Source organism: Cupressus sempervirens, chromosome 7, assembly GCF_028749045.1.
Source record: "Cupressus sempervirens isolate cs-2001-9-10 chromosome 7, ASM2874904v1, whole genome shotgun sequence".
Classification (NCBI taxonomy): domain Eukaryota; kingdom Viridiplantae; phylum Streptophyta; class Pinopsida; order Cupressales; family Cupressaceae; genus Cupressus; species Cupressus sempervirens.
Genome location: NC_143124.1, coordinates 323982340 through 324005293, shown reverse-complemented (window position 1 = coordinate 324005293; position 22954 = coordinate 323982340). Strand labels below are relative to the sequence as shown.

Sequence of the window (22954 nt, the reverse complement as noted above, 5' to 3'; positions counted from 1 at the left end):
ATCGAAATTTGAAAAACATCAAGGGGTAGTAAAGCGTTGGTTTGACAGAAAAACGCAAAACAAGGCCTTCAGGATCTCTGACTTGGTCTTATATTGGGAAAAAGCCCATGAAAAGAAAGGACAACATAATAAATTTGACAAACTATGGAAGGGTCCTTTCCAGATTTCAAAGATTATCGGGGATAATACATTTAAACTTAAGAAACTCACTGGCGAGGATGTTTCATTGCCCGTCAATGGGAAATTCCTCAAGAATTATTTCCAAGCCTAGGACTCCGTCCGGAGCCCTTTTCTACATAGTTAGAGTAGGTTTCCTTTCAGTTAGTAGATAGTTTGCTTTCCGTTCTTTAGACGAGAGTTTGCTTTGGACCATTTGGCCCAAAGGGTTGAGTAGTTTCCCCTTCAGTTGGTTAGAGTAGTTTTCTAACAAATGAATTTTCATAACCAATTTAAAACACCTAATAATCTGATTTAATAACTGATTCCATTTCACATGACAATGACTTCCACTAACTAAATATAACTATGATAAAGTAACTATTTTCTATTCAAACTGTAATTCATGTTCAGCTGATATAACGAAATAAATAAATAAATAAATGCATTGCTAACATTTTAACCATTTCTAACTGATAACATATTCAAGTGAAAATAAAGTAACGACTATCTTCTATATCAACTAATATATTCATTCAATTTATGCTATTAGAAAACTAAACTATCTAATTATTCTTCTACGGATTTAAAGGTAAAAGTGCAAAAGAAACATACAAAAATAATGGAGAAATCATTTTTTCTTCTTGTTCAAGCCTCGGCATTGGTGAGAGGAGAAGCATTGACATAGGCTTAACCTCCCAACCTTGGACCATACTTATTCCCACACATCCTAACTTAATAGAACGGCCCTCCCTTCCTCGGATCGGGCTTGGGATGTTCTTAAGTCTAGCCATCCAAGCTACCCGGTGGTTTGAGTGCCCCATCAATTATACCTTTATAACTAATGTCTATAGACAAACAAAAAGATCTCATGATTGGCACATATGCCTATGACTACATTGGCCAAGGATTTCAATTGGGTTCGTGAACCCAATCTCCAGCACTCGACTTGACAACAGATTCCATTACCGAGGCATGCATGAGCTATTAATTATTTATTATTCCGATCTTATTTCATTATTGTATCTGCGGGTTTATTTCCACCTGTTCACCATTCATTTGCTTCTCTGTCGGGTGAATTCCTCGGTGTCCACATGATTCTGATTTTGTTTTACACCTCTTCAACAATTCTATGGCTTCTTTGCTAGGGGAATTCCTCAGTGTCAAAGTGTTATGAATATGCTTGGAAATTTTCTTAAAGCATGTGTAATGATGTGGTTTCATATAATCAATCAAGTTTATTACAACTTCCAAAGGATTTCATAAATGATGTAAACTCAGGAAAACTTGGTGAATGATTTCATATACACCTCAGATTACAAACAGCTAGTACTGTGGATTGATCTCTACTTAATAGGCTGAGCCGGCTGTGGGTGGATATTGAATTAGAAAGAGAAAGAAAATGATTTGGAAATCATATGTAAATTATTCTCTACCTATCTTTATGTATCGGCTGAGTTAGATATTGAATTCGGTAAGATCGATTTATATTTTGCATTGTTTCTATGGTATTCAATCTTGCAATTAGAATAACCATTCTAGTCGGTTTATTTTGGAATACATAAACAAGAAAATCATTATTAGAAATCGTGACCTGAGATTTGATTGTATATTTTTCTCTAGCCAGGCCTCTTGTCCTCCCGCAAATCTGAGGCTGATTCTGGACTTCAATTCATCAGCAATAATATATTGGAAGAACAGAAAGGATTAAAATATTGGAAGAACAGCAGGGACTCGAGGTATGAGAAAGGAAGGTATTTGGTTGAGAGCTCAAATACAGACTTATGGATTTTGGAGAGAACAGGAGATGGAAGGAGTATGTCCGCCTAATTCGATCATGGCTCATTAATAACTTAGCCGAGACTCCTCGGCTTCCTTCAATTTTCAAGATGACTATTCGGATGCAATAAGAATTTCGATTTTGAAAAGAATTTAAGCGGGAAAAGAAATGAGGAGGAATTGAAGAGTTTAATCTTTTATTTTATTATTATATGCTCTTATGTATGTTTATGTATATATATTAATGAGATGACATCATTAGATTATATTATTATAATTTATTGGTGCCATTTCATTTTTATATTTATGTGATCGTATTTAAGTGTTTATTATAATGATAAAATAAGAAGATTTAATTTTTATTTTCTAAAAGTATGAATTATATTTTAATTTAGATTATTTTGTGTTTTTATTACATGGTTTTCCAAATAGCTCATGCAGTCGCATAATGTAACCTGTGGTCAAGTTTTTGTATCCTTTCCATGGGAGTCTTAGGTCATACCTGCCGATCCTGATGACTGAACCAAACGACCATCCCATTCCGATGATCCCATTTAGCAATGCTTCCCCTCTCTTTAGTCTTCTCCTGCAATCACCCAAGCAAAAGCATTCTCACCAACACATTAATTCAAAAATATATTGATCGTTAATTCAAACCAAACAACTGCTAATCATCTAATAACAGTTATAGGTTACTGGTTATTTCATCAACGTCTATAATAACTAACTCATTTCACATGATCATGAAAGAAATAATTCGTTATCAATTGGTACAATGTATATAAATAACTAACTTGTTTCACATGACCAAGAAGAGAAATAATCTGTTAACAGTTGATACAACATATATAAATAACTAACTCATTTCACATGATTAGGAAAGGTAATAGTTCGTTAAACCAACAGTTATGATCAAATTTAAAAATTTAGGGCAAAATTTGGGATGTAACAAGTTTTCTTTCAATCGTTTAGTTTAGGTGTTGTGAGAGAGCTCCATTTTGATTTGCATCAAGTCATTTGACTTGAGATCTTTTAGCTTCCCTCAGTTGGAGAGTAGTTTTGGTTTTGGGGCTTTGCAAGAGCAAAGGAGGTCCGTGTTATCCCTCGTGGGCGAGATGTGTAGATTTTACATTTTTGGTGACAAAACAGAGTCTGTCTTGTTCATTTTTGGGATACATTTCACAAGGTTCAAAGATTAAAGGTTGTGCTTAGTCATTAGTCTATGGTAGGACTTGTACTAAATTTGGGTCAAACTCGATAGAGGTTCTTAAGTTACTTTGACATGGTTACAACATTCTACTCGCATGGAATTGCTCTGAGTTCTTGATGTTTTGAAGTGAAGTTGGACTTAGTAAAAATCATACACCTACTTCAGTGCCACTATGGTCTTCCAAACCCTCCACGAACTCCATTGCCTGCAAGCCAAACAAAAGATTGAGAAAAAAGAGAAGTATCATGAGAAAAGAGAAAATAAGAATCTATGCAAAAAAAAAAAGACGGTATCAAAGTGAAAATAAAGATGAAATTTGGCTCAAGGGTGTGCAATCATCTCTACCGATGCTATAAAGTAATCACTAAAGGTAGAGCCGTGATTGCAGTGCCACAGCAATAACTCCGTCGAGGCTATAGACACCTTACTGGCAGCAGGGCTCTATCCAAGTTGCTTTTGAAGAGAGGATATTATAATAGCTAAGTTTAATGGATCTGAGAGATTATCAATTTCTTGTCGATTGGGGAATAACTCATTTGCACACACGTGAGTAACTTATGGTCAGGGTGCTTAGGTTCAACTTGAGAATTCTTTCCCTTGTTGAGTGCTTGTCCTTAAATAGATTTTTGAATAGGCCATCCTGAGATTTTTGTTCCAAGTTGTTTTATTCTTGAAATATTCAGGAACATTTCACTAGTTGAGTCACCAGATGTTGTGAGGTTTTCACACCATCGCCCCAAAAAAAGTTTGAGGCCCCCTTTTTTCGAGCAAGCCTTGGCAATTTTCGTAGTGTTGGAAATTTTTCGGTTGCCTTGGCAAGATTTGGAGTTGTCCAAAGGTTTTCAAATTGACAATTTTTACACCTTAGATGCCTTCGCGCTAGGAGAGGGATTTGATTTATTTTCACCCAGCGCTAAACTTGATTTTCCAAAACGTGTAATTTTGTCCTTAGGCCAAACAAAATTCAAACGACAAGATTTTTCGATGCTTAAAATGATATCTGGCAGGATAAATTTGCAAATTTTGGACTTAAGACCTTTTTTTAAAAAATTTGAAATAATTGTATAAGCTTGAGCATTTTCAAAATGAATTTGTTAGCTTTAGTCGTCTTGGAAAATCTTGAATTTTTTGGTGAAAAGGGAGAAGAAAAAAAAAATTATAGCGAAATTGAAATTGGAGTTTGAATTTTGACTGCCAGGAAAAGGATTTATTTTGTTAAAAAATTCAAATTGTATTGCAAAATCGCATTAATTTGATTGAAATTTTGCCTAGAGGATATTAGAGATGTTAAAGGAAATTGGTAATTTGGAATTGAAAATCAATTTTGGCTTGCTAGATTTGATTTTAATGATATTAATTACGAAAGCATTGTTAAATGAAAATTTTGACATCTCCTAGGCCTACCTTGTTTCTATTTTGCAAATTCGGATCAAACTGGCAATTAAATGGACCAATTTCACTATAGGGCTAAGTAATCTTAACGTTGCATTTAAATCTAGGCCATTAATTAAGGGACTAACTTAATTTTGTTTTCCCTCCAAGCAGGTCGGCCCACTTGGACAGGCAAAAAGTTTGGTATAAGGGGGGCTTCCCCCCTCTTATTTCTTCATTCATTCTTTCCACCTCTTGAAAGTTGGAGCGATTTTCTTCTAGGGTGCGAATTTCCAACAAAAGCAATTTTTAGGGCCTGATTTTTCCTTCTTTGGCAGCAATTGTTTCCTTCTTGGTTGGGTGATTTCTGCCTTGGGGCGATTTGGAGGAGCATATCTAAATCTTGGCAAGCTGGGCAATTTCTACCCTAGGTTGAATTTTTGGTGAAGAGACATAATTTTTGTGAGATTGGCAACAATTTTTAAGTCTGATTTTTCCTCCAAGGGCTGTGATTTTCTTCTTCAGCTTGGCAATTTTATTTGGTGAATTGGCAAGGCAATTTAAGGTCAAAATTCAATGGCATGAGCAGAATTTGCAAACAATTCATTTGATAGGGAATCATATTTTGGAGGATTGAAATTTCCAAGATTTGATTTGACTCTGAAAAGACCCAGTTATTGGTAAAGGCGGATTTAAGGTAAAATTCTCATTCATTTTTAGAGGTGAAGATTGGTTTAGAAGGCGGACTCTATTCCTTGTTCTTGTTTGGTTTGTTTCCCTTATCTTCTTCTTGCACGTTTCATCTACCACTTCATCATTTCCATTGATAGGCGGAAGTTGGGAGATATAAGTGTAGATTTCATGATAGGACATTTGGAGAGGCAGAAATAAGCTAGACCACCCTAGGATTTAAGTTTGGAGATTGATAAGTGTAGTCCATTCTAAGGTAACAAAGAGGCAGAAACAAGTGGTAGTCCCATCCCTAGAAAAGAAGTTTGGAGATTGATAAGTGTAGAGATCGGACTTGGAGAGGTAAAAATAAACTAGATTCCATCGATAGAAAAAAGGTTGGAGATTGCCAAGTGTAATCCATATCATTTAAAACGAAGAAGTAGAAATAAGTGTTTAGGATGGTAGATGTTAGTGCAAGCAAGAACCCAAAGGAAACGAATACCAAAAAAGACAAGGAAGACATGATGCCTAAGACCACCTTCTTCTCAAAAGTGAGGCAAATAAGTGATACCAATATCGGCACGGTGAACATGGTACAGCTGAAGGATAGATTGAAGGAAGGACAATCTCCCATGGCGAAGAAGATCTACAAGAGCGGAATTGTATGTGCAGCTGCTTTCCCTCCTACATTGCCTTCTCTGGAATTGGTAATGGAGTGTGCATCCTGGTTTGATATTGTGACCAAATCCATCGTTTTTGGAAGAGAGTGTTGGCTAACATCAGCGGACAAGTGGTCAAACAAGTATTCAATATTCCCTAGCATAGAGGCATGAAGGTGGTAATGATGGATCAAACAACCAAATTCTTTCAGGGTAACGAAGAGGCCTACTTCATTCATCTAAAGCAGAATTGGTTACACGAAGGCAAGAAGGGAGTCACCAAGTGGTCAAAGCTCACCAAGTCAAATTTCAAACTAGAGTACGCCGACCTTATCGTGCTTCTCAACCAGATCACGGGCGTGGCTCAAGGTATGCAATTCGAGAACTGGATGTATTACTTTATTGATGAAATTGAAAATGGAAAGAAAAAATTTGATTGGGCCAGAATCATTAGTGAAATTTTGGAGTTGCAACTTAGGACGGTGCAAAATCAAAAGCAATCCTATATGGGATCCTATCTTTTCTATCTAATTGGGAAACTATATGAAAATCCTCAACTTAAGACCTTAGGAGTGATTGGCAATGGATTGGGGCAATTTTAGTGAATGAGTGCTATCCACAGCTTCATTTGCACAACACCAAAGATTATAAGATGTTTTATGACGCCTTTGCCATGAAGATGGTAAGGATATTACAAGGGACACCTGCTAGGAGGCTCTCAACGGAAGCGGAAATAAAAGTTAAAAGGTATGGGAGTTGGTTCATCCAATTTTCACAATCCACATATATTAGAGTAGCAGGAAGTGTAGTTTGTCCCAAGAGACTTCCAAGGTAGCCACCTGACAAGATAGTTTTGATGGAGTTGGCTAAGCAACTTGAGCATTATGACAGAGATCATCTTCTCATTTGGAATAGGCAATGATACTTGCCCCAATCCTATCGCATTTGCAACTGTGGAGAAAGAGTTAGAGCAATATCATCTAGGATGGTATAGAGCAAGACAGGGATTTGATCCTAATGGTCTTGTCAAGGCATCTCACGAAAACGCATTCAAACATATTCCTACTATAGAAGATTTTTGGGCCAACGCACAGGATGACTTTCATGTGAGAAAGTTAGCTTTCTCAAGATTGTCAGTAAGCATGATGAGGGCAATCAGATGTAAAGGCTTTGATATTCCTAATCAACTGGAAGATGATGAAAATGTGCTAAGGGAAGATTATGATAGAGTGGATGGAACAAAGTTGGGTCCAGTGGATTGGGATGATCATCAGGATCCTTCCTTAGAGGCAGTTACAAGGGTAGTTGATCTACACACTGAGTCATGGTACAATGAGAAGTTAAGGCAATTGCAAAGTAGAGGTACGTCTTACTTATGAGAAGATGAAACTAAAGGAAGAAAGTCCAACAGAGTTGGTCGGACAGAAAGGTGGGGGCAATAGTCGGCAACAAAAAATAGTTAAGTGCAAGAAGAGAAATTTGGAGGTTGTGAAAAGTAAAGAACACCAAGAACCTCTAACAAAGAAACGGAATGCAGCACCATCAAGGGATACCATAATTGAGGCTAGAAGCCAAGGGGATAATACAAGTGGACAAGAGGTCGCAATAGAGGTGAGCTCTAATTCAAGATCAAGCGATTACAGTGATAGTACCGAGCACTCTCCTCTCTCGAAGAACCAACATGGAGATGATGTGACAGTCACTAGTGAAGAAGAGGATAGGCCAATTGATATTGAGGAAATAAGTCAGGCGCCCGAGGCCATTGGTGATGCTTTGTTAGTCAAACCAAATCCAGATTTGGGGAGATGCATTACACCACTATGGTTAAGGCAAATGCTTATGCCAAGAGGCGAGGTGGTGATTGTCCGAACAGTTGAAAATATTCAAAGATTAGTGGAAAAGGAAGATAGTGAGAAACAAAAACAAATTGCAAAAACGGTGGCAAAGGTAATCAGGAGCGATGATGAGGGTCACCAAAAAGTTCAAATTGCTATACCAAAGGTTAGCAAGGCAGTGGATGAGATTGTAGAGCAGGAGTATGAGATAGTAGAGCATAACTTGGGAAGAATCACGGATGACATGGAATGTGAGGAGATCCAAGAAGGCATCGTTTCAATTAGAGAAAGATTGATGAAGGCAAACGAAAGGATTGTAAAGTTGGAGGCCGAAAACAAGTATTGGAGAGACTACCAGCCTATCCAACAGTTGCATCAGACCATAGTTACACCGCCCTGGGAGACGGGGGGACGGGGGACGGGGGGACAAGTTTCCGAGACAGGGGGACAGAGGGGCCTTGATTTGGGGACGGCAGGGGGACGGCGGGGGGACGGCGGCGGGGGATGGGGGGGTGGCGGAAGGAGTAGGGGTGTATATGCTATACATATGGTATAGCATATACCATATCAACTGGAATATCATGATTCATGATCAAATGACAAACAAACAATGAACATTAAACATTGAACATCAGCAAATAATAAATATTAGTCTAAACTCTATATATCAGCCTTCAAATCAATAGTATGAGTATCTAGATTCTACTATCTAATAGTAATCAATGATCATATGAGTCATGACATAAAGATGATTACAATAAGTATCATGTGCCATGAATCATGATATCAAAATAAGTATATAATGCAAACAAAAACTACAAGTCTCCTAGAGTCCAAATCAAAATGTCAAATCAATGGAGACTCCTTGGCGTCCCCCACAATGAAGGAGACTTCTTGGCGTCCCCCCTCAATGAAGGAGACTCATTGGCGTCCCCCCGCACCCCCACACTCGGAGACCTCTAGCCGTTTCGGAGACGTCTCCCCCGTCTCGGAGACCTCTAGCTGTCTCGGAGACGTCTCGCCATCTCCGACGACGGTGGCGCTCTAAGTGGCGCCGCCCGAAACGCCGAGACGCCGTCCCCCCGTCCCGGGGACGTCCCCGTCTCCGAAACGGCCCAATTTTGGGGGGGGGACGCGTCCCCGTGTTACACTGCATCAGACAGCCCTTCCACAAGACAGTGGGAACAACATAGAAGAAATATCGGCTCAGCTGCATGAAATTAAAGATTGGATCAATGGTATAATTCAAGATGGGTGAAATTTCTTGCCTTCTTTTATCTTGACATTCAAGTCATTGATGGCTATTAGAGACAAATTAAAAACATTTGAAGGGGAGTGGAAGGATTTCCTTCCAGTCAAGGACTTAGCCATTCCCAGGCTACAAGCATTTATTAGGCTACTGGAGAGATATTTGGAGAGAACCAAGTTGGCAGATGAAGGAGGAATGGGTACTGTATAGTTTTGATTTGTTGCCTTAACTATTAGATTGAGGATACTTGAAGAGATACAGAATGAGATTGCACAACCCAGCACAAGCGTTGACACTTCCATTTCAACCATGATGAGCGATGTTGGGGTTGCACTTGATTTTGAAGATATCAAAGAGGAGAACGTCAATGAGACAAGAGTTTGGGTTGAGATTGGATGAGTTGGGAAGGTTACCATCAAGAAGAAACATTTGGGCACCCTTGCCTCCCTCAATGCCTTTATCGGATACATGAAAGAATATGAGAAGGATCATGAGAAAACATTGTAAAGAGCAACATGATGAATTCAGCTGAGCTCAAGATGAAGCATACGCTTTGCCCTCCCATGAAGGAAGTCAACGACAGGCTAGCCAAGTTCATTGCCTTGGCTAAAAAGATGAAAGAAAAGGGTAGAATTGTATTAGAAGATCATTTGATGTAAGCCCAAGTGGCAAATTCTCCTTTTGCTTGGGTAGGATAGGTGTCTGATTCTTATGGCTACTATTTTGGTGCCTTCTCATTGGTTGCCACTTTTTCTTTTTTTTCATTGGTCCATTGATGAGGTGGCATCTTCTCATCGGCCAATGGGGTGGCAACCCTAGTTAGGGTTTCCGGGATTCAATCTAGATCATTGATTTTGCCTCTTAATCTCCACCGTTGGTTGTAATTTTGGTCCCTATATAAGGCCATTTGCTCTCATTTGTAAAAGGTTGCAGAAAATTGTTGCTTAAGATTATACCAAAATTGCTTCTCTTTATCATTGTTGTGACTTGCTTGGTGATTAAGAACATTTGGTGTTATTGCATAGTTTCTACTTCCAATAGTTAGAGTTAAATTTCATTGAAGTTGTTAAAGTAGATTTTATTTCAAGAAAGTTGTTGAGTAAGAGTAGATGGATAGTTGTATGGTGATATTAGTGGATGATTGATAGGAATCTATAAACTAGGCCACTAGCATCCTAGTAGCTGGTTAGGAAGCCTTGCGTGGTAATCTAGTCTTTTTTTCCCTTGAATCATTGAATCTATGGAGGTAGAACCGCTGGTGAGCTTTCATCAGATTTGATCCCCATCCATTTGCTAATATTTCCATTCATAGGAGGTAAAGCAGCAAGTAGTTTAGTAGTTGGAGTTCATTTGAGAGGAAAGTTAGGAAGGCATAAGTCATTTGGCACGCATTCCCTCCATCATCACCATCAACATTATTTGACGCTCGTATACTTTACAAAGCTAGATATCATCACCATCACAACAAGAGTTCAACATCCTTGAAAGAACAACATAAGCCTGCCTACGTGATTAACCAGCAAATCACATTAATATTACTGAGTTAGTATCCACAGGTGTAAGGAACCTTGGAGTTTTTCTCATGTTCTTCATGAGTATTTACTTTTCAAGAGAGGGATTGAGTGTTTGATATTCCATATCAAGTATTTAATTGCTATATGCTATGTAGTGGTACAAAACTAACATCAACAAAACTAAGTTTGGGATTTTCAGTCCACTGCTGAGGTATAGCGGCATTGATCTGATTTGCCATCTGGTTATTGATATCTTCTCAAATTGTATTGCCTGTAGCTAAGAAGAGTTCTATTGCTGAGAATTTTGCATGGGAATTCTAGAAATTGAGCGCACAGTATTTCTACCTACTGATGTGATTTTCCTTCTGCATTTTTGGTGAACGTCTCATCTGCTATTGGGGCATTATGTGACCTGCATGTAGACAATTGGAAATTCATTATTTCTTGGCATCACAACTCTTCCAATTAGAGGAACAATATTCTCTTAATCAGAATGCCAAATACAAGAGTTTGGGCCGTTGAAATTCATAGGATCAAAACTGCAATTCAAGGTCTACAAATTGCCCTAATGTTTGTATATGTGAACGCCACCTTGAGGGTGTGTGGTCTCCGCATCCAATTTTGAAGATGAAGCCTCTTAAGTGAAAAAGCATAAAGAAGAATCAGGTGCCAATTTGTGTTATAAATATGGCTTCATTTGTGAGGAAAAGGTGTCCAACTAATTGTTATTTGCTTGATAATTTCTTCAGGGTTTCGAGACTAAGTATGGGATTTTCAATCCACTGCTGAGGTCTAGTGGCATTGATCTGATTTGCAATCTGGTTATTGATATCTTCTCAAATTGAATTGACTGTAGCTGAGAAGAGTTCTACTGCTGAGAATTTTGAGTGGGAATTCTAGAGATTGAGCGCACAGTATTTCTACCTAATGACGTGATTTTCCTTCTGCCTACTGATGTGATTTTCCTTCTGCATTTTTGGTGAACATCTGATCCTCTGTTGGGGCATTATGTGATCTGCATATAGACAATTGGAAATTCATTATTTATTGGCGTCACAACTCTTCCAATCATGGAACGATGTTCTCTGAATCAAAATGCCAAATATCAGAGTTTGGGAGGTGCAAATTCATAGGATCGAATCTGCAATGCGAGGTCTACAAATTGCCTAACACTGTAAGTCTGACTGCCACGTTGAGGGCGTGTGGTCTCTACATCCAACACCAGCCTGGGCATTACATTTGCTGCTCACTGTGAAAGACATTTCCATACGTTATTCCCAGCTCTCGGTGTGCTTGAGTGTGGGATATGCGAAAATCACAGCATACCCAAAAAACACACAAAATTTTGAAAAACCATATAACAACACAAAAACAATATATTAGTTATCAGTAGAATTGGGAAGAGCCTGCTTAGGTTCATCACAAATTCACCGAGCCCATCATGTCTATGCTTCGGTCTGCTAACACTAATAAGCATTGTTTGGGGGACAAATATGATGTCATGGACACCGTGCTAGAGAGAGTGAAATGGGTAAGTTTAATACAAATTATACAATCCTCTATCCTTGTTTATTGAAAGATTTTAATTTTAAAATTTTCAATTAACATTACATCAAGTTAACTTGCATGAACATCATTTGACATCTCAAGTCATTCATAGGAGAGAGCATGATCCTAAGGACACCTTGTACAAATACGTGGAATCAATTGTTCTTCATCGCTGGAACAAGATGACTACATCTTTTGGCATATGCACTATCTCCTAGGTATTATACTACTGAGATACTTGTTATTCCTCATAGAGTGCCACCATACAAACATCCAAAGGTTACTAGTGGGTATAAGAAGGCGATCCTAAGGTGGCATCAAATCTTAGGAGAGAGTTTGCAAAGTTTGTCTCAAGAGAAAATGCAAACCCTGATGCAATTAATGACCAAAGTAGAATGGATGGTATTAGATGGTGGTACCTATATGGGCAAGACTATACGTACCCCCAATCTCTTGCCATTAAGATCCTACCACAATTAAGTTTTTAAGTTTGTTTTTTTCCTTTTTTCTGGCAACTTACCTTGTAGAATTAACACTCTTAAATTTAAATTGAATTTCTTTTTTTTTTTTTTTTTGTTTGTTGTCCCTCTAGGATGCGAGCTCTCTTGTTGCTGAGTGGAATTGGAGTACATACTCCTTTATTTACTCAATGAAGCGTAACTGGTTAGGTTCCAAGAAAGAGGAGGACTTGGTATTCATTAACAACAACTGGACCCTCCTATCACGCACGGATCCAAAATACAAGAAGGGGCCAAAGAAGTAGGATGTAACATCCAAATATGTTGACTTGGATTTGACCATCCAGGATCTAGCTAGATCTACCTTGTTGGATGATGATGATATAGCACCTTCTAGGAGTAGCGGATCTTGATTTAGTTGCAGTCAAGGATGAACCCATTGATCACTCATTTTTTGATGACCCATTTGACCCTTGAAGGGCATTGATACAATGATAAACTATTAAACACTTGTCATTATGATTTTCATTTATCATTATGTTTCAAACTTATTATTTGATGAACTAGTCTATGTTTTGAAATTTTATTTTGCAATTTAGTAGTTCAATGTACGATTTTTTTAGAATCGTGAACATAGATTAATGAGCGAGTATTTAATGTTCATATTTGACATTTGGCATTGATCAATGATCAAGCAACGTATATTCATACTATGAAATGATTTAGTTTTGCAATTATGCATGTTTCTCTTTTTATTTTAAGATATAATGCATACATACATACATATATATATATACTCACGAACCCCCCACAAACCCAAATGGAAAAAGAAATTGCCCGAACCCATAAACCCCACTGTCCCCGAACCCAAACCGGCAACTCAGTATAACATGCATTGAATATACTTCAAATAGAAAATAATATAAAATAGTACAAAATATATGTGATATTCTTTTCAGGAAGAGTTAAATGGGAAGTGAATTAAGTATACATTGCTGACACAGATCACTATTTATCATATCTGAATCTCATTAGAGATTAAGAATCATTATACAGTATATATATTTCAATAATGATGTCAGAATTACGTGCATATACACAATAGTTCTAATATATATATATATATATATATATAGATAGATAGATAGATAGATAGCACTATTAGACTACCAAAGGGCATTGCATTTATACATAGCACAACTCTCAAATCCTACGAACCGGATGAACAAGCAGATCTTCAAACTACAGCAACAATAAAGCAAGAGATCTCCCCCAAATTGAGCAAAGGGTAACCAAATGAAGCAGCAAAGGCACTTCTCTTGGCCAGATCTTTATAGCATAGATAGATCAGTGGGTACCTTATAGTGGAGCCCTTTCTTATCTACATTTCGCAGATTCATATGTAGATAGGGTTTACCAAGTGAGGCTGAAATAGAGAAACCCTGCGACATCAAAGCAATGTAGTCTCATTACTATGGGTATATATATATTAGGAAAGATATGTTTGAAGTATATAATTAAACAATATATCAAAATGATCCAATAATTGTTGTTATGAATTGGAACTCTCTTTATCAAGTTATAAATGTATAAGATAGAATATATCATGTTAACAATATATTTAGTCTAGGTTTCTAAGCCGACATCTTAATTACAAAGTCAAGGCTATCTATTAATCCTTAATCCTATGCATATCACTAACTTTTAATTATGAGGAAGAATGCAACTCTATGGTATGTCATCCACCCTATGCCTTTTATTTATAACACACAATTTTTTGTCATGCTCCTTCTAGTTTAACTTATGACACTATGACACTCTCTATATTCTCTCGCGACACTCTAGTTGACCCTTCTAGTGCCTTTTAATTATGACACTCATCATTTTTTGTCATGCTCCTTCTAGTTGAAGTGCCTTTGAAGCAGCAAAGGCACTTCCATTGGCCAGATCCTTATAGCATAGATAGATTAGTGATACCTTATAGTGGAGCCCTTTCTTATCTACATTCCGAAAATTCATATGCGGATAGGGTTTACCAAGTACGGCTGAAATAGCGAAGCCCCGTGGCATCAAAGCAAAGTAGTCTCAATACTATGGGTATATATATTACAAAATATATGTTTGAAGTATGTAACTAAACAATATATCAAAATTATCCAATAAATGTTATTCTGAATTGGAACTCTCTTTTATCATGTTATAAATGTATAAGATAGAATATATCATGTTAACAATATATGTAGTCTAGGTTTCTAAGCCGACATCTTAATCACAAAGTCAAGGCTAGCTGTTAATCCTGTCCATATCACTAACTTTTAATTATGAGGAAGAATGCAACTCTATGAGATGTCCTCCATCCTATGCCTTTTAATCATTTTAAAACCTTCCAGTGACCTCTCAATCCTTCACCTTTATTGAGTAATTCTTCAAGCTGCTCTGATCACATTGATTCAAATATAAAGTTTGTGATAATTGTTTTCCACTTGTCCGAAAAGCGAATGATGTCTTTCCTTGGCCCCATCAAACATGAAAGGTGGAATAGGATTTTAAAGAAAGTCGATGACTTGACCAGAGTTGTTGTTAGTCGAGTGATTGGCAAAAAGCACTTCCGTTATGATTATACATGGAGATCAAATAGCACAATCATTGGCTCTTTCATTGCATGCCTTCTGAGAACCAAGATCAACCAATGGGACTTTATCTGCCTCTGTGAAAATATTTTTGACAAAACATGGATCAAAGGATTGTTTAATATTGTGTTTTGTATCAACCGAAGATTTAAAATCCCCTATCCTGAAGATTACATGAGTGTCCTTGTAGGCAATTTGCAACTCACCAAGGTCCATTGAAGCCCCATCCTTTGGATCAAAGAGCCGGCTATGTTTGAACAAGTTTGACCTGAAATGGAATTAAGTATACAGTTTCTTTTGCAGTGGTGTCGCATAATCAAAGACAAAAATCATGCATGGCTCAAATATTGCCTCTCCTCTAACTATCATATTCCCCCTACTCTAGACCTCCGAGATTACACGAACATTGTGTTCATCCTGCCCAATTTGAGCAAGTCAAGCAAGAAAAAGGCTCTTGTTGCACGTTAGCTTGGCCATGAGCTCTCTGATGGGAACGACTCACTCAAAGGTTCAGATGATGAAATTTTTGTTGTCATCTTCCATAAAGCTCTAGTTTGGTTCACCCTCTTGTTCATCGTATATGATAAATCGATGACTGTGTGTTTAGCTTTATCTGATATGGCTTATACTACTATGTTTAGATTACTATGAACTGATAGGAAAAGTCATGATTTTCAATAGTATCAAATAGGCCCCTACTAGGGTCTGTTACAGTAAATTAGCTAGGATAAAATGGAACAACTCATTAAGAGGATTTTTGGGTTATACTCCTTCCTATATGTATATCAGTGAACTCTTAATATCACAATAGCAGTTGATGGATAGTTTTAATCACTTTTCTATTTTATCTTTCAGAGCTATCTTTATTTGTTATTAAGAAAGTAGCTTCTTGTTTATAAGGAGGTTTAATTGAGCTAAATACAGGTAAAAGAATTGATATTTTATAAATTTAAACAGTCTAATCCCCATTCACATTTCAATAACATACAATGGAAAGTGGTACATAGCAGGGCTTCTGTTATAACTTGGCCATTAATCAGTGTTTTAATATCATTGACTTTTGGTATCTCTAAGCATTATATACTTGTTTTAGAATTTCTCTGAAGTTGTTCCTCATATTAAGCTTTTGAAATTTCAATCATCATTATTATGTCGGGGCCTAAAATTTGTTGGCCTGGTGAGTTTGACTTTGCTCCCTGTTCCTCGTGCCTTCTGTATTTCTCTGGCAAGCAGATCCCCTCTTTGTTTCTTGTTTTCTCCTAAGGCTTTTTAAGCTGATTTGATGAAATCTCCTCCTCTTCTGTGTGACGTTTTTTATGTTCTCTACTGTGGGTTATTCTCTCCATAATAATTTACTGTGGGTGTTTTAGACTTGCCCTGTTTATTTGCTCCATAATCGACATATATATGTTTCAAGAAATTTGATATGTGGAATAAACTAGCCAAGTCTAGTCACAGTGCATATCCAGTCTAGCACTTTTGCATCATATTAGAAACGAAGAATGCTAATTAATCTATCTCAATTCGGGATGATGCATCGCTGAACATGTAAAATAATATTCAACAATATTAATATGCAGAATAATATTCGGTTTAAACTTCTTATCTAATCTGAGGATTAATCGTAAATCTAAAAACAGATCATTTCCTGTTAATCTTTTGAGAAATGTTAGGCCCTCTAATCAACTTTCTCTGTTGGGAATGAGCAAATAGACGCACTGCTTGGTTATTTTGAGATAATCAACATGAAACGAAGAATGCTAATGAATCTGATTAATCTATCTCAATTTGGGATGATGCGGCACTGAACATGTCAAACAATATTCGACAATATTAATATGCAGAATAATATTCGGTTGGAGCTTCTTATCTAATCTGAGGATTAAACATAAGTCTAAAAACAGATCATTTCCTGTTAATCTTTTGACAAATGTTGGGCCCTCTAATCAAATTCCTCTGTTGGGAATGAGAGAAAAGATGCACTGTTTGGATATTTTGAGATCCTCCACATAGCTATATTAGACCCCCTTCAAAATCTTGTTTCGCAGTACTTCAAGACATTATAAACATTATTGGTTTATTAAGATTGTAAAGTGTATTTCACAGGTTCTACAATCCATGTTAGCAAGGTTTGTTTCATCTCTTGAATAAATCTCAACCTTGATGTTTTCACTTACCTTCAAGATCTAAGGGATAGCTTCAATATAAGAACATCAAATTCATATCCTGTGTCTCAAAGTAATCTCCCAAATTTAGAATTTACATTTATTTTGTAAATAGGAATGCATTTATAATACCAACCCTTTATCATGAATATATAGTTTTGGATGGAAGAACAGGGGCTCATAACAAGAAGACAATCTTGAATCACAAAATTTGTGCAAAGGAGGAAGACCATATGAACGTACTAACCAGGGACAGTGTATTGAATAGGTATTGTAAAAGAAGGAATGCCTTCTTAAGACCCATGGTTTCAATAGGGCAAGTGTACTTTTAAACATCTCCCAAATGCCTATGTAAGAAGGAAATATTCTTAAAACCCCTTGCAAGGGTATACTATTAAAAAATTAAATATTTGTTTTTGTAATTAGAAGGTATGCCTTCTATAGACCCCATGGTTTATATGGGGCATTTGTACTTTCTAGAACAGGACTTATGTTCCAGGCTACACCGGGGGTTTTCTACCCCGCTCTTTTTCCTCCAATGCCTACACACTTTGAACAGGGTAAAATTGTAAGTAGTCAAAATAATTTTGAAATTTAATAAGTATAGGGTATTAGCCTTTTACCGATCACAAAAAACAATATATTTATTCTATGAATGTATATTTGTGCTCTTGTTTCCCTTTTGGTGTTGCAGGACCAAAATCGGAAATTATATTGTAAAAAGGCATTTTAATTGGTAAGGTTGTATCTCTAACTATCTTACAATTATTATTCTAATGGAATTTTTTATTCTCAAGCAAAAATTAGGGCAATCCCAAAAGGGGATATTACATTCAACATCTACTATTAGAAGAAATTCGATTTTAAGGGATTATGCAATTATAATGAGTGATACTTGTAAAGTCTGGTCTTCTGGAATCCAAATCTCCAATTCAGCTCTTGTATGCATATAATTTCTAGCATCTGCAATGTAACTTAAAAAAGTTGTGTTTGTGTCATAATGGGTTAATTTATGCATAGAGCCATTACAGATCAAAAAACCCACATTTCTGTATATGAACAAAAAAATGTATGGAATGCTCATACCCGAGAAGGAAAAATAGAATGGTCAATTAGCTTATTTTCTATTAAATGTTAAGAAAAGAAAACTATGTACACATGAGACTTGTAAGCATGTCCTTAAACTAGCTAGTCCTCTAAGATTTTGGATGTTTGATCTTACATGTGGGCTTCACAAGTGAATTTGAAGAAAAGTTTTACAGGATACACAATATATCAAAATAGATTTAAATCCCAAAACATGAATGGGACTTTATATATGCAAGTCACCATAATTCCTATTAAAAACTATCATGTTTCGCACTTAAGTTTAACTAGTCATTATAATTGCTGCCAATCAAGAAATTAAGACACCAAATCAAAAGCATACTATTAGAAAACAATTTTGGCTCACTGACAAACTAACTTAAAGATCCTTTTAATTAGAACAGTTCATTGTTTTTGCAGGGCAAGGATACATTACATCGTTTAAGGCATATACAAAGTAATTTTACTGGTTATCGTGTATTTTGGTTTTTGCATGAATTATGGGACTGAAAATTTGATACTAATGTTGGCATTATCAATTTCACTTCAGTCTGATAGAGAAGCTCCTTCTTGTAGCTCTGGGGCTTATCTAGGATTATTTCAAGCTTTTCCTAGGTTAATATGCTCCAGCTGGATCAAATCATCAATTCAAATCACTTTTGTTCATTTAATTATAATACTAAAACTTAAGCTATACAAAGTCATTTTATTGGTTATCACAGCCAATATTAAGTTATCCATCCTATATTCTGGTCTTCATGTACATTACAGAACTTTGAAAATTTGACAGTGATGTTTGCATTAACAATTTCATATCGGCCTGTTATAAAAGCTCCCTCTTGTAGTTCTGGGGCTTCTTTAGGAGTTTTTCAAGTTTTTCCTACGCTAATAAGCTCCAGCTGGATCAGCACACCAAGTCAAATCATTTTTGTTCATTTAATTATAATACTAAGGCTTCAACCACAAGCTAGTTTGACTAAAGGAAACGATCAACCAAGTCACTGTTTCTTTACACCAATTCCACAAACAAGAAATACAAACCAAGATTTTGGTACAAGATTAAGGAAAACCTGGCATGGTGAATGGCCAAAATTGTGCTTGTAAACCTCGTTGGCAATGTTGTTGATGTCAAATGCTTCCACAACTGTTGCAGGAATTCCAGATTGCTTAAGGGAAAACCTCTGACATAATCAAAAGTATAGTTGTTAGAAATCTGAATTTCAGACAGTACAAAACAGAAAATAGTGAACTTATTACATTATATTGGAAATCTCATAAACCTGGTACTATCTGTCTCTGCACTGGATATATGGAAAGTGTGCCTTGTCATGCATAATAGATTAAATTTTGAAATGTTATTATAAGGCTGAGAATTTAAGAAACAAGTTAATTACTATACTTGGATGGTCTATGTTATCAGTATAACTGAATTCTACAACTACCAAAATTTGAGTATGACATTGTTGAATTACAATGGCATGCTTGGGAAGTTGAGACTATGAGGCAAATGGTTTGCATGTGTGTGTGTGTGTGTGTGTGTGTTTTCTGTCATGCTCCTTCTAGTTGAACCTATGTCATGCTCTTTATGACACTATCTATATTTCCAATACTGTTATTGTTTAAACGACAGTTCCATATATGGCCACAACAACCTAGGAATCCTAAAAACCATAGATAAATAAAATTTCAACCTGATGAACTATAAAATTAAAACAAAAAACCAGAGACGATTATGTCACAAGACATGTCAATTATTTTATTCAACAAGATGCAAAAGATAGACAGCAGACACCACAAGAAAGTAATACTTTAGTTTGCATTTGAAGGAGAATGATTAATGATTCTTCTGTCCTGCCCTTCAGCCAGAAGATTTATCAACTTGCATGAGGACAAAGAGCAACACCAAGAACAAGATGAGAGACAGTGTGGCCAAGATCTTGTAAGTTTAAGCCACACCTACTACCATAGTACCCAGGTAACGATGCCATGATTATAGTAGAGATGGGGTTTAATTTATGATGCTAGTATGATTATAGTAGGATTTTAGTAGAGATGGGCTTTAGTTTATGATACTGTTGCTTTAAAAAGTGCTTCTTGTCCAAGTGAAGTCATATATAGCTGTAACCTGGAAGTGGTGAGGCAAGCCATGCTGATCATTAAAAATTGTATCCTTACCCCGAGTTCAGATAAACATTTCAAGCTTTGGTGTGAATTTCGTTAAGTGTCTAGAAAAGAAAGAGGTTATCTCTTGCTTGTGTGAATGACACATGGATGGTAGCATGGAGAAGGAAACCATGGCAGAACTCAAAGGGAAACTGCCTATGCAGGTAGGTCAAGATCTTTCTAGTCTAAACTCTATATTTCAGCCTTGAGAAAAACAAGAGAACTGCGGTATGTTTACCAAACCACTCGACTGCTAGGTAGCAAAGTAGCAATGGCAGAGTTTGGGAACAGTCTCTAGTAACAACAACAATGATCAAGAAAGAGTGGAAATTACAGTATTCTCATATGCAGTTTAGGGACTCGTGGTAGAATTCTTTTTTCCACTTAAGATTGAGATATGTTTGAAATATTTTAATTGGATACACTTTTTGATGGAATTAACTATGCATGTATTGCCAAAGAAGAGGTTCAAACATTGAAGAGGCGAGATGAGATTTACCCTTACATTACTCAGTTTAGCTCAAGTTTTTCCTAAAATCTCTAAAACTGATAGAGACAACACATCCTCATTTTAGAACTGCTTCTATAGATTAATCATTATATATTCTCATGGATACTCGTCAATTCTAAATGTTTCCAATTCAACTCCCTGTCCTATCTTATTCTGAAGCCATTATGAGAGAAACCCTCATATTTTAAAATCATTTAATAATTTATGGGTATATTCCAAAACCACTCACAGAAAATATTTTTGTAGAGTACGTAAAGGTGAGAGTAGGGTTTGAGTAATTCTTCCTGGGACAAGATGTACTAAATAGCTAGCAGTGTTTGGCCTCCGAATACCAGGTTGCATCCTATGCTAGAGAGTGCTTTGCAATTAGGAAGCAGTCCCATGCACGGGACTATCATATCTAATTTGCGGCGCCCGAGATCCTATGAGATGAGAGAAAACCTGCTACAGGATGATTTGGAACCTTATCCTGACATGTAGAGTCCTTGCCTTTTAGTTATTAGAATCCCAGCTGCTAACTTTGGCAAGGATTTGGACGTTTGCCCCACCAGCTTAAGGGCTTCTTTGTCATGTGGGTGACATTAGAATGCAACTTTTAGACATTAATTACGGCTGAAAATCTGAACCATCAACTTACTTAAGTTCTAAGAAAGAAATTTCACCATCGCCTCTGCTATAAAATCTAAGGAACAACCTAAGTGGTAAAGTCTCCTAGAAATTCTCAACAGTACCCACTGAGAAATTTTAGATGGCCTAAAATTTCCCCCTCCAGGATGTCCTGACCTGGCATTGCCTGCAATTGCAGTGGCATGCATAGGGGCCCTGTTTAGCTTGTGAATGATATCTGTGCAGGTTGCCTAGTTTACAAACTACTAATAATAATTGCATACCCCTACAATGAGAGGTTGTTCATCTGGATTCCCCTTCCTTCTGCAACTTGGCTTTAGCTTTGGTCAGCCCGGGAATGGAGGATTGCATTATAGCCTTTCCGGCTCCAAAACTATATAAAAAACACAAAAAAATCATGAAGTGGATGATGCAACTTGCAAATTAACTCAAGTAAAAGGGTCGTGGATCTGCACGACGGCCCAAAAATTTTGAAATCGAAATTTGCGAGGCAGCACAACGGTATAAAAAATTTGAAACGAAAATTAGTTAAGGGGGATTTTCTCTTACAAGATCAAAGAATACCGTTGGCATTCATCAAGCCACTCTCTCATGAACCACTACAAAAGAACATTTAAAAAAATAAAAAAAAACTAGCGTCCGCATATTGATGAAAAGAATATTTATTTTAAAAACAATTACCATGCCTCCAATACCACTGTAGAATTCCAGTACTCTGAATTGATCTCCTCCCTTCTCCATGGTCTAGAGAAATAACGGCGTACTTAATTTTCCAGGTTTTCAAATCAGAGGCGAAAATTAGAATTTGCCCCGTGAAAAGGCGTAAACTACAACCACTCTCCGGACAGGAGTCTTCAAAGTTAGCAAATTATTAGTTTTTGTGTAGGAAAGTATTCAATGTACTTCAACTTAAATTCAATTACTACAATGTATTATTCAAATATTTGTTGAGCTATAAAGTTTTCATATTTATTACATTAAAAATAATTCAACATAATATATTTATTATATTTATTGACAATCATAACTTTTTACAATTATAAAGTTTTAATATATATTATATTTTAAATAATTTACAAAATTATATATATTGATAATTTAATTGATTGGTTTGTATTACAATAGGGTTTGCAATTTTTTGTACACAAAATGTAACAAATTATTTTTACAAACTTTTTAAAAATATTTAATTTTTTTCTAAAACAATTTCTAACATTTATTTTAATTGGTAAACAACACTTTACATTAATATTATTTATTTCTATTGAACTCAACAAAAATTAAAACTACTTTCTACAAACAAATCAAAACTACTAAACTA

At 36.3% G+C, this 22954-nt stretch overlaps 1 protein-coding gene across 14 annotated transcripts in view; it reads right to left on the bottom strand.

Annotated features, from left to right (window-relative positions):
- DNMT2 (DNA methyltransferase-2) overlaps window positions 1-22517 on the bottom strand; it is a 183555-nt gene extending 161038 nt beyond the window's left edge. For 6 of the 14 annotated variants that reach the window (XR_016353762.1, XR_016353763.1, XR_016353764.1 and 3 more), the window contains exons 1-3: window positions 22315-22507; window positions 19403-19513; window positions 2438-2521 (exon numbers count right to left, since the gene is read on the bottom strand). Coding sequence is in view for 11 of the 14 variants with exons in the window: in XM_089791323.1 (XP_089647449.1) it covers window positions 2438-2521; window positions 19403-19513; window positions 22315-22374 (255 nt within the window). In the remaining 3 variants the exon portion in view is untranslated. Of the gene's footprint in view, window positions 1-2437; window positions 2522-13809; window positions 13894-19402; window positions 19514-21896; window positions 22017-22314 lie in introns of those variants that run through there. The other 8 variants (XM_089791325.1, XM_089791326.1, XM_089791327.1 and 5 more) reach the window with 5 other exon arrangements.
- Window positions 22518-22954: the final 437 nt, after the last annotated feature.